Raw genomic sequence first — 12,598 nt, forward strand, 5'->3', positions numbered from 1 at the left:
TTTTTTTTTTTTTTTTTTTTTCTCCCTCTCCCTCCCCGCCCCCCTCTCTCTCTCTCTCTCTCTCTCTCTCTCTCTCTCTCTCTCTCTCTCTCTCTCAGTTCTGGGAGGTTATCAGCGATGAGCACGGCATTGATCCAACCGGAACATATCATGGAGACAGCGACCTGCAGCTAGACAGGATCAGTGTTTACTACAATGAAGCCACAGGTATTTTTTAAATATCATGAAGTTTGCATAAGAAATAATTGTCCGCAACTTTATGCAATATTTAAATAAATATCATATTTGGTGACAGCATAAATATATAGTGGAAAAGGTCTGAGGCTACATTGAAATTCGGGGATGTAAAAGCAGTGTCTTTATGGCTAACAAACAAAAAAAATATACAATTATAATAATAATAATAATAAATAATTATTAGAAGAAAAACTAATAAATAAAATCAAAATGAGAAACGCTGCCTTGGCAACTAACTAAAATAAGATTAACTAAAATGACAAAAGCTAATAAATTACTATAAATTAATCTGAATCTATAAAAATAAAAGCTCATTCAAAATATGAATAAAAAATATAATAGTATACAAATCATTCTAAAATAACACTGTAAAAGTGGAAATTAAGTTATCAGATTTTAATTTCTATGACAACAGTTTGTAATTATAATTATATTTATAATTACTATAATTATTTTATAGTCACTAATGAAAGGTAAGCAAAATTGTCACGTTGTAAATTCCTTTGCACTAAAGAAAAACCAAGCAGATACTCTTTGAATCATTCTCAAATCATGTTGGATAACATGATAATTAGATCATTAGGAACTTCACACAGCTCGAGTGCTGCTATCATTACAGCAAAAGGAGGACACAAAGACCATTTATTCAAATTTCCCAAATTCATTGTCAAAAATTATGCTGATTTGTATAGTTTTTAGTTATGCAAAATGTCAGCCAACATTGCGGTCTCAGATTTTTAAACATCATTGTATGTGCACAGAAATTTGCATGCACACTGAAACAAATGTCTTGTTAGTATGACCTACTGTATCCATCTTTTTGTTTAGGTGGGAAGTATGTTCCCCGTGCCATCTTGGTGGATCTGGAGCCTGGCACAATGGATTCAGTTCGTTCTGGACCCTTTGGACAGATATTTAGACCTGACAACTTTGTGTTTGGTAAGCTAATAATTCCTCAAATGTTTTTTCCATTACCTTTGTTATTTCCACCATGTGTTGCTACAGTATAATTTTTCACACTTAGTAGGTATGAATCCACACTGATAGCAATTAAATGGTGTCTTCTGTTGGATGCTAGAAGGAGTTCAAATTTGACATGGTGGATGTCAAATGTAACTTTAACTTTAGTGAAACTTTAGATATACAAAGATGGTGCACTCATATTATGAATGGGAGAAAGTTCAACACACAATATGGTGCAATACGTCCTATTTTCTAAAAAAAGAGCCAATCGCCAGTTGGTAAAGTCATCACCAGCTGCTGTTAGAAGCTCTGGTTGCGCTTTGGCTTTGCCAACCTGAAAAACTTTTTTAATACTATTTAGCACAAGAAATAGCATTTGTGGGCCAACATGTGCCAGATTTTGTTGCTTGTTTGATTTATGTTACGCAAATGCAAGTTTGGATCTCGCCATTCAAGCATGAAGACGTTGCAAATATGGCCACCAAGTGAACACACTTTCCTTGAACGGGACTTTCAACGCAACATTTTAATGATTGCAGGTCAGAGTGGTGCTGGAAACAACTGGGCCAAAGGTCACTACACAGAAGGAGCAGAGCTGGTGGACTCAGTACTGGATGTTGTTCGTAAGGAAGCAGAAAGCTGCGACTGCCTGCAAGGCTTCCAGCTCACCCACTCTCTCGGCGGAGGCACTGGCTCCGGCATGGGCACCCTCCTCATCAGCAAGATCCGCGAAGAGTATCCCGACCGCATCATGAACACCTTCAGCGTGGTGCCCTCGCCCAAGGTGTCCGACACTGTGGTGGAGCCCTACAACGCCACGCTGTCCGTCCACCAGCTGGTTGAGAACACCGACGAGACCTACTGCATCGACAACGAGGCTCTCTATGACATCTGCTTCCGCACCCTCAAGCTCACCACACCAACCTACGGCGACCTCAACCATCTCGTCTCGGCCACCATGAGCGGCGTCACCACCTGCCTCCGCTTCCCTGGCCAGCTCAACGCTGACCTCCGCAAACTGGCCGTAAACATGGTGCCCTTCCCACGTCTCCACTTCTTCATGCCCGGCTTCGCTCCCCTCACCAGCCGAGGCAGCCAGCAGTACCGCGCGCTCTCCGTTCCTGAGCTCACTCAGCAGATGTTTGACGCCAAGAACATGATGGCCGCCTGCGACCCCCGTCACGGCCGCTACCTGACCGTGGCCGCCGTCTTCCGCGGACGCATGTCCATGAAGGAGGTGGACGAGCAGATGCTGAACGTCCAGAACAAGAACAGCAGCTACTTCGTCGAGTGGATCCCCAACAACGTCAAGACCGCCGTGTGCGACATCCCACCCCGCGGGCTCAAAATGGCAGCCACCTTCATTGGCAACAGCACTGCCATCCAGGAGCTGTTCAAGAGAATCTCAGAGCAGTTCACCGCTATGTTCAGGCGCAAGGCTTTCCTGCATTGGTACACCGGCGAGGGCATGGACGAGATGGAGTTCACTGAGGCCGAGAGCAACATGAACGACCTGGTGTCCGAGTACCAGCAGTACCAAGACGCCACCGCCGAAGAGGGCGAGTTCGAAGAGGAGGGCGAGGAGGAGGTCGCCTAAATCGCAACCGCCTGGCGAAAGTGTCCCTACCACTCCATCCCCCATATTTCATCCTTCTCACCACAAACCAGTGCTCTCCAGAACAATGAATGGGTTTCAATGACAGTCCCCCCCCCCCAAGACATTTTGAGGAATTGTGAACTTTTGGTTTGGTTTTGTGTTTCTGAATATTGTGCGCGCCATCAAATCCCCCTCACATCCAAGAGAAATGCAAGTGATTTTAACTGGGAAGCCTTTGGATTTGAGAACGATGTAACTGGTGTCAGTGTCAATCTGAATAAAGGCAACTACTACATCAGAATTGTTGTTTTTTTCGAATGTCACAGAGGGTTTCATGAATGTTTTAATTAACATTAGTGGTGGACACAGGATGGCTTAAATTATTTAAAATAAGACAAAACAACCTATAAAATGAGCTAAAACAGCTGACAACCAAAACGTGAGCAGACATATTTCTTATCTTATTTTGTTCCCTCAACAACTGTCATTTTTATTTATGAACCATGGTTCTTGTGGTCTTGGAAAACTTGGATATATGAGGGAATAAATATAAATTTTTTTCTAGTTATGTCAAGCTCTAAAATATTTCATTTGGGTAGAAATGACAAACAACTAGAATAGTTTTTTTTTTTATTCTTCAAAATTATGTATTTAATTATTTAATATATTGCCACTATAAGGCCACTTTTTGGGGCCTTTGAATATTGTCTTTGTCAGTGTTTGGGGCCCTGAAGTCAAAAAGACTAAATTGAAAATAAATTAATTTGTTATTAGCTTCCTGATATTATCATTCAAATGCACAGCATGTCATTGTTGCTATTGTATTTTGCCAAACCAAAGAAAATGGCAGCATAAAACAACTGCCTGAAAGACAAAGTAGACCACTAGAGAGCAGTGTTCCTGAAAACAATAAACTGAGCATGCTTTTAGATCTAGTCATCACAATAAGCTCTTGGCAAGCAAATTTGTGAGACACAGCCTTAAGCAATGCTGTCCTACGCTTCTTAAGAAAGACACTCCTCCATGCACACCCAGATATTATCGTAGTGTCAACACTCATAGGATATTTATGTAATGTCATAAAATTTCAAAGTAGCCAACACCTACCCAGCTACAAATTTTCAACCAATGTTTGTGGATTGGGGTAAAGGCCTTATTTGCCACCTTATCTTCCAACGCAGAAGTAAGCTAGTCTATTTTCTGTGAATGTGCAAGACATCTGATTCATTATAGCTGCTAGCCAAATAACTAGAAGAAAAACAGTAAACAGTAAATCTGTTTGCACTACAAACCAGGGTTGTTACAATTACGATAATAAAATAATATAATGTACAGGCTACCAGTTTGCAACATCAAGCGGAACGGACAAAAGCCTTGAGCATTCACGTTACAAAATAGCAGTACCCACTATAAAAATATGGATCGAATATTTAAAAAATGTATACGTTAAAAATACATATAAAATAAATATTACTATTTTGGCTTCTGATGAGGAAAATAGACCTTATCCATCAGAGAAACAAGTGCGCAGCCATCTTAATTTTGTCTTTGAACATCCGTTTTTGCGGTAGCTCTGTACAGATGTAATATCAAATATAAGTAGACTGGGAAGATTTTAAAATGAGTGGTTCATTTATACATTTGTATGACCTTTCACGCTGTGGAAATACAAACAGAAGACAGAAGACAAGCAGCGCGTAGTCATGCTAAATTCCACAATATAGAATAGACTATAATAGGGCACGGCAAATTGTTTTGTTGCTAGTAACTTTCTATTATATTAGAGACTGTATCTTCAGAATAACACTTAATTAATTAGCTTAATAAAATAATGTTTTAATGTAAATTTGTGTTGTCCTCAATATTTTTAACATGGAACAACCATTTTATAAAAGCAAAGGCACCTGAGGCCGTGCTGTATTGTAAATATAGTAACTCTGAGTGTTGTGCCTAACAAAACCCATTAGCAGTGATTATATTCACAATATAGCATGACCATTGTGCCTTTTAATCTTATATTTAAAAACAGCACGATTTAGCAGATTCTAAAACGGTGACATTTGAAAAGGCACTCCAGTGAAACATAATGCATGAAATATTTGAGTGTAAACATCCATGCTATGATAAAAGAATCAAAAACGATTCCAAATAGAATCCATTGTTGCACTGATCAAATTTCTGGACAATTCATATTAGATTAAATTATATATATATATATAAGGAAACATTACTGAGGTAAATCTAGACAAATACAGCCGTTGAAATAATTTGTGAAAAGTGGTTTTCAACAAACATACCAGATATGAGATTATGAACATCCTATATTGTGAACAAATTGATTTGAATAAATATTTAAAGGTGTAGAGTGCATAATCTAGTGCCAACAAACAGAAATGAAAAATTGATGACTAATTAAAATTAAAATGTTAAATTTAAAGTTTCAAATGCAGCCAGCTTCCATTATTCAGTCAAACAGATAGTCCCGCCCTCAAATTCACACCATTGGTTGAGCTGATGCTGTTAAAGGGATAGTTCACCCAAAAATGAACATTTTGTCATCATTTTGTCACCAAACAGTTGATGGTTGCCATTAACTTCAATAGTATTTTCCCCCCATACTAATGGCTACCGTCAACTGTTTGGTTATACCAACATTTTTTTAAAAAAACTTCTTTTCTGTTCAACAAAAGAAAGAAACTCATACAGGTTTTGAACAACTTGGTGAGTAAATGATGACAGAATGGTAATTTTTTTTAGTGAACTATCCCTTTAAGTCTGGCCCATTTTGAATGCAAAACAGACTGCAATTCTGTTTTGTGCCACTAGGGGTGCAGAAATTACACACTTCCCCTTTAAAAATATCTACATACAAATATCAGCATTTGTATGTGTAAAGCAACCATTAAAACAGGTAACACAACATAAAATGACGTATTCAGAGAAAAGCTACCAGTCTAAAATGGCATGAAATGCTAGATGATCTGTACTGTGAAATATATGGCCTTTTGGAGAGAGGATCTGTTCCTTCAAGTTTCTTCCAAGTAGTCAGACTCACTTTGTTTAGCCAAAACACAGTTGTGCCTTGTGCCTTCAAAAACGGTCCTTAGTTAATGTTTATCTGTTTAACCGTTTTGGAATTGAGTCACTATTATCATGTGCTGCTGGTTAGTCATAAACCAGTTTGTCAAATCAGTCTCTCCTCCTTGGGTAATTTCAGAGCGTCAGGCGTCTCAACACTACGTGCTCCTGACTGCTCCTCTGCGCTGGGTCGATACGCCCCTTCCGTCTGTCTCTTCTTCTTTACCACGCAGAACAGAAACACCAGAACAGCTGCCAAAATAGCCAGCAGTCCCACGACCACAGTTGGTACTACAATGGCCACAATATTAGGGCCCTGGTCCTGGACAAAGAAAAGTATGGATGTTAATCAACTGGAGCAGTACAACATGATTGGCATAAAGAAATCAGATATTGTGATATGTTTTTATTCCAAGGCAATTTAGAATTGTAATAAAATTCCTTAGTTTGAACTGAGGTAGCAAACAAGATCCAGGGTTAAACTTTATTTTAAGTGGTCCTTGTTACAGTGTAATTATATTTTTAAATGCTGAATAATATTAATAACACCATGTACTTACTATAGGGTTGACATTTGGTTTAGGGCTAGTTGCATGTAATTATGCATAATCTACTGTTATTAAGGCCACTGAAAAGTGATAAGTGTTACCGCATGCAGTAAACATTTCAATTAGAGGATATAGTAAAATGGAATGAAATTAAAAGAAATGCATACTTTTTAATAATATGTTCAGTATTTTTTATCAATCAGTATGAATTACCTATAAACATAAAAGTCAGAAAGATTTTTATTATTATTACTGTTATTTTCTTTAAAGAAATTCATAGTTTTATTCACCAAGTAAGTGTTTAAAAGTGTTTCCACAAAATATTATCCAGCACAACTGTTTTCATCATTGATAATAATAATACATGTTTCTTGAGCAGTAAATCGGCATATTAGAAGGATTTCTGAAGGAGCATGTGACACTGAAGACTGGAGTAATAATGCTGAAAATTCAGTTTTGAACACAGGAATAACTTACATTTGAAGATATATTGCAACAGAAAACAGTTATTTTAAATTGTAATAATATTTCACAATATTACAATGTTGCTGTATTTTGATCAAACATCAAAGCATGCAGCCTTGGTGAACATAAGAAAATTATTTCAAAACATTTTTAAAAATCTTCATTCAAGATTCAGTTTCTTATTCTCAAATGTGGGAAACTATGTTTCTTAAAGATCAAACGAAGAGTATATTGGCCAATAGTTGATCAGATACTTATAAGAGAAATAAACAACACTTTTCATTTCTAGACAGACGATGGGCTTCATGCTAATAAGGGGAAATAAACACCTGACTACACTTCAGGAGAATTTCTACTTACTGGGCTGGGAGTTGTAGTGCTATTGGGCACTGTGGTCGTTTCCACTGCAAACAGAAAACATTACAATGAGATGACAACTAATTGTGATCTACAGACACTAATATGATTTTGGTACTCGTCCTATGCCTCACAAATCTTGCATGGTTCTTTAATGACAGTGTTGCAGCTCAAAGTAGCATGTTTTGGTTCTTTAATATTTTATTTGAGGTGTCGGTATCATTTCAAGTCACATCACTATGCTGCGCAGTGCGCACCTATGTCACAGAGCTCACTGTGAAGGCTATATATCTGAGAAAAAGAAACAAAGATATGAGAATGAGAAGTAAATGTTAATGAAAGAGGATCCTGAGCTTTTTCCACATTGAATGGTGTAAACTGTGATACATCTGCACTGTGATGGTGTAATCTCGCAATTTAAATGATTTACAGCAATATTATGAAACCCAGCACCTAACATTCAGTATGTGTGTACTGTTTTTTTTTTTTTTTAATCTGGATCTTGAAAACAAAATAAAAGTTGAGAGTGACTAAGTTAAATCTTGTTGTGTAATTCCATATTCATCTACATCCTAGTGCAATTCTAAAAGTTGACAAAATACACTTTTAGCATATACGTTTCTTCTGGGAAAATTGGCCAAAATATTTAATGGCTTATCTTTCACATTCAAATTGTTGTCTACAATGTCCTCCCTCGTAATTCCACAGAATAAGCCAAAAGCAATGACCAGTTCACAAATATAAACTAAAGGATAATGACTGTTTAGAAAAATAATAAAAATCAACATATCTCCCCTTCCTGTTTCTATAGGCAATACATCTATTCTACACAGTAAATAAAACTGCACTTGTCAAATAATTACATTGTCTTTAATCATTTTGACTGGATGATATTATATACACTGTATATGCATTGATGATTTTGCTGGTGATTTAGCATTTTGAATCTTCAACATTATGAACGTCTCAGTTATTTGGCCATTAGCTTTTCTAAAAACAGCAGCATTATACAAGTTTGGACTTTCCTGAGAGCGTTATAATGGCAATTGCTGTTAGTAGGCTTAATTCATTTTCATGAATTATAGTTTAAATTGTGTGTTTTAATTAATCTGTTCAAAACTGTCCAGGTTTAATCATTTGTTTGTATGCCATTTTTCATGTAGCAAATGTTTTTGTCTCCAGGCGTAAGATCTACTTTCTCACATTTTTAAATAAATGACTTTATACATCGTTATAATTGTCTCTTTGTTTAATATTAAAAAAAGCAAAGTAGCAGCTGGTCCCATACTTAGCCTCAATTCTGTAAGGAACAACAAATCCCTCACACCCCAAATAATCTCAAAATTTGGCAACTTTGTAAAATCTCGAGTTTGGACTTTGACAAACTAATGTGCATTTGAAGGTCAGAGAACAAATAATGGTACAAACTGCTGACTTGATTGAAAATAAATGTTACACTTGCAAACTGATGATTAAAAGTAATGTTTAAACGCTATGACAACACACACATGATATAGAGAGATCGACAGAGAGAAAGAGAGAGAGAGGGAGGATACATATAAAAAAGCAAAAATGTTAATCATTTACATGAGTAAATAATCCCTCAAGGGCAAAAGTGCAAAGATTACTTTAAAGAAGCAAAGAAACTTGCTGCAAGACAAGTCATGAAGCATGTGTATCACAGTAAATTTATTTTATGCATGACCATTTTTAGCCCCACTCATGAATGAATTTCACAAAACATGTTGTATCCCAAAAATGAGAAGAAAAATACAAATAAATGATATTTTACACAAATACGCCTATTTTATGGCCAAGCCTCAAATTCTAATTTTCTTTAAGTCAGCATCAAAGGCTGTTCAACAAACATCAAAATAATGTGTTTAAGTAATACGGTCACACTTTAGTTTGGGGACCAACTCTAACTAACTAACTACTAACTACCACTTTTGCCTCAATAAACCAATTTTCTGGTTATTAATAGTTTAGGTATGGTGTAGGATTAAGGGATTTAGAATTTGGTCATGCAGGATAAGGCATTAATATGTGCTTTATAAGTAGGCTACACTGTACAAATTTTTTCGTAAAATTTACGGTAAAAAACGGCAGTTGTGGTTGCCGGAATTTTACCGTAAAAAATACAGTAGCAACGTTTTAGGTTTTACGGTTTTAACTTAAATTTACAGTTAAATACCATAATTTCATTAACTGATATAATGTTAATATACCAACCTATTGAAGTACTGAAATCTGTTTTGCACCTTTGTAATACACTGATAACCACCAAATGCAGGTGGTGAGGAGAAAGTCACATGATGAACCAAAGCCCATCACAAGCAGCTTTTAAATAATAACATATATAGAAGGTGCACAGTGTCATTCACACAAACACCAAACACCATCATAATAACACACATGAAACTGAAATAATGCAATAAACATTCATTTAACAACATTAGGTGTAACACTCAACCCTAATATACAAAACTGATTTTTTTAAAACTAAGAAGAAACAGTTATTTCAACAAAAAAACATCAAATTTGAAATGTAACGCAGGGAATTCTGGGAATGTCAATTTACGGTTATTCACTGTAAATTATAAGTTCTATTTCACTTCAAAAAACGGTATACTACCGTAAAATTAATACAGTTAACCATTTAACAGGTTTTTACTGTAGCATTTTTACAGTCTTTTACCGTTAAATTCACGGTCATTTTTTACAGTGTACTAATAAATGGCCAATATGCTAGAAATATGCATGCTAATAAACAACTAGTTATTAGTGAGAATTGGACCCTTGGACCCACACACACACACGTAAAGCGTTACACATAGTATTTCACATTACAGTAGTGAGAAAAATTGGACATGTTGTATTACAGTAATGCGAATTTGTGGCTGAAATGTACCTATACATGTCATGAAAATAATGTCACAGTACAAAAAATCTTAGCAAGTCCCCCTTTAAAATTGGTCTATTTTCTATAAGAAAAATATAATTTCTTACATCTTTCTTGTGATTTTCAGGGTGAAATATGATCTGGGCTTTTTTTTCTGAGATTGATGGTTTATGATTACACATTTCTCGTACTTTTTGTACCATTTTATGTCTTTGCAACAACACCGTAAATGTTTCGGCAGGAACCTCGACATGCTTGAGCTTGTCTGTTCAAGAAACAGTCCTGTACTAACTAAGTACAAGTTAGAGGAGTGTTCCGCGTCTCTTGTGTTCAGATTAATCTGACGCAACTCCACTGAGCTGTTTAAATGCAGTGAGCTTTACTCTCAAATTTCAGTTTTGGACATGACTGCAGAGGTGGAGCGAGTGACTCACCCTGGGCCGAAACATTCCTGAGAAGCAGCAGCAGCAGAAAACTCCCTGCCAATAGCCCAACCTGCCGTATCATCTCCGGGATGGAGTCAATCTGCACCCCTACCCTCAACCAGAAGGGGCTGATGCTCCGGGTAGGGTGGAGCAGAGGTGGTCAATAAATCATGTCCGAGATCAAAGAATTAAAGCAGTCCTATCTGTCTCTAGCGAGCTGCAAAAGAAGAGTAGCAACGTCTGTTAGGATCTGAAGTTGCTTTGCTAATTTGGTTGATTTGATTGTTGGCATTGTTTAAAACAGTTATATAACTAAATTACAAGTGACCAGAGGCGGACAGTAGTGAAGTATTTTTACTCTGATTTAAAATGACATTTTTCCAGATAAAAACTCTTTATCAGAGTGTTTTTCTTTAGAAAGCATTTACTTCACAACATTCCAAAGCATAATATTGTACTTTTTACCTCACTACATTTCATATTAAATATAATTTAATACTTAATTACATTAGAAATCTAGTACTTTCTTACTTTTACTCAAGTAAAATAATTCAAAATGTTATAAAAGAATGCAAGAAAATATTACATTTTTAACGTTCCGTATGTATTATAGGTAAAACAACAACAACAACCTGTATTTATGAAATGTAGCGCAGTAAAAAGTACAACATTATGCTTTGGAATGTAGTGAAATAAAAGCTTTCAGGAAAAAAAAGTACAGATACTTTTTTAATTTACTCGAGTAAAGTAAAAAATACTTCACTACTGTCCACCTCTGCAAGTGGGGAACCAGATCATTTAGCTTCCTAATCTTTTTGATTATGCTCTCCTAAATTAAATTTGGGATTTAAAATAGATATAGCCTACATATAGGCCTATCCGAATGCACGGATTCATTCCCTTGATGTTTATTCCTTTGCATTTCAAAAGATCCTCTAAATTCTTTTCTAGTAAATATTTCTTCCAGATGTATTGGGTGTTTAATACATACCAGCTGACCCTGGCCATATATGTAATAGAAAAAGGTTTTTATTTTTCATTTCTCAACCTGTAACCTTTATCCAGTCCACCACATGCACATTCCTTCCACTTATTTGTGTTGCTAAGGAAACATTCATCCATATGAGGCACAGAAACAAACTCCTACAAAACAAATACCTGTGTGTACCTTCATCATCCACGATGTTCCCCGACGAATAGCTTTATATGTAGACTGTATATCCAATAGATCTGCCCGTAGCTCGCTTCCGCCTCACCTTACCGGTGAAATGAAGTGTTTAAACCGAAACTATCTCGACACTCCGGCGTCCTGCTCATAATAATAATACATTGTCCTTCAAGATGCCCTGCTATCAATGGTGGTCTTGTGCGGTTGGTATTTACTAGTGTTGAGTGAATGCTCGAGCTGAGTTCTTCTTCTTTCTAAATTCTCATCGCTGATCACATGGTTCAGTGTCGTGTTACAACACCTGAGTCCAGCTATTACCTGTGGCGCGAGACAGTCGCGCTATTGTGCGCAGACTTGCACCTGCGCACCGGAGCGATGACTTCACTGACGCACATCAGCACTGTTTTAATCTTGTGTCCTTGCTAATTAGAATATTTCACGGATGTCAGATGGTTTGCATGTGTTTCTGACTGATTTGAGGTTTTAAATCGAAGCTATTTTTAGCTGTCATTAAAGTATAAAGAGATTAAAATAATGCAAATGTAAATGTAAACATACTAGCACCCCCGCCCCCTTCTCTCTCTCTCTCACACACACACACACACACACACACACACACACAGACACACACACGCACGCACACACACACACGCACACACACAGACACACTAAAAAATGCTGGGTTGTTTCAACCCAACTTTGGGTCAAATATGGACTAACCCAACTTTTGGGTTAAATTTTTACATTACATTTTTAACCCAAAAGTTGGGTTAGTCCATATTTGACCCAAAGTTGGGTTGAAACAACCCAGCATTTTTTAGAGTGTAATATTCAATTATTAATAACTGTTATCTGTTT

General features: G+C 36.6%; 2 protein-coding genes across 3 annotated transcripts in view; one reads left to right on the plus strand and one right to left on the minus strand.

Annotated features, from left to right (window-relative positions):
• LOC107602708 (tubulin beta-4B chain-like) overlaps positions 1-2,907 on the plus strand; it is a 6,121-nt gene extending 3,214 nt beyond the window's left edge. The window contains exons 3-5 of the mRNA XM_016295275.1: positions 99-207; positions 1,066-1,176; positions 1,740-2,907. Coding sequence (XP_016150761.1) covers positions 99-207; positions 1,066-1,176; positions 1,740-2,797 — 1,278 coding nt within the window. The 3' untranslated portion in view covers positions 2,798-2,907. The remainder of the gene's footprint in view (positions 1-98; positions 208-1,065; positions 1,177-1,739) is intronic.
• A 2,605-nt stretch (positions 2,908-5,512) lies between these two features.
• LOC107602711 (protein crumbs homolog 3-like) lies at positions 5,513-12,114 on the minus strand. Of its 2 annotated transcripts, none has more exons than XM_016295280.1 (4): positions 11,741-12,114; positions 10,582-10,789; positions 7,249-7,292; positions 5,513-6,197 (listed from the first exon to the last, which is right to left on the minus strand). In XM_016295280.1, exons 2-4 carry the CDS (start codon positions 10,652-10,654, stop codon positions 5,982-5,984), a joined length of 333 nt encoding a protein of 110 aa, XP_016150766.1. In that variant the 5' UTR covers positions 10,655-10,789; positions 11,741-12,114; the 3' UTR covers positions 5,513-5,981. The 2 variants fall into 2 exon arrangements, with proteins under 2 accessions (XP_016150766.1, XP_016150767.1); XM_016295281.1 differs by having other exon boundaries at positions 11,731-12,114.
• Positions 12,115-12,598: the final 484 nt, after the last annotated feature.

Source organism: Sinocyclocheilus grahami, unplaced genomic scaffold (assembly GCF_001515645.1).
Source record: "Sinocyclocheilus grahami isolate Dianchi unplaced genomic scaffold, SAMN03320097.WGS_v1.1 scaffold333.1, whole genome shotgun sequence".
NCBI classification, from domain to species: domain Eukaryota; kingdom Metazoa; phylum Chordata; class Actinopteri; order Cypriniformes; family Cyprinidae; genus Sinocyclocheilus; species Sinocyclocheilus grahami.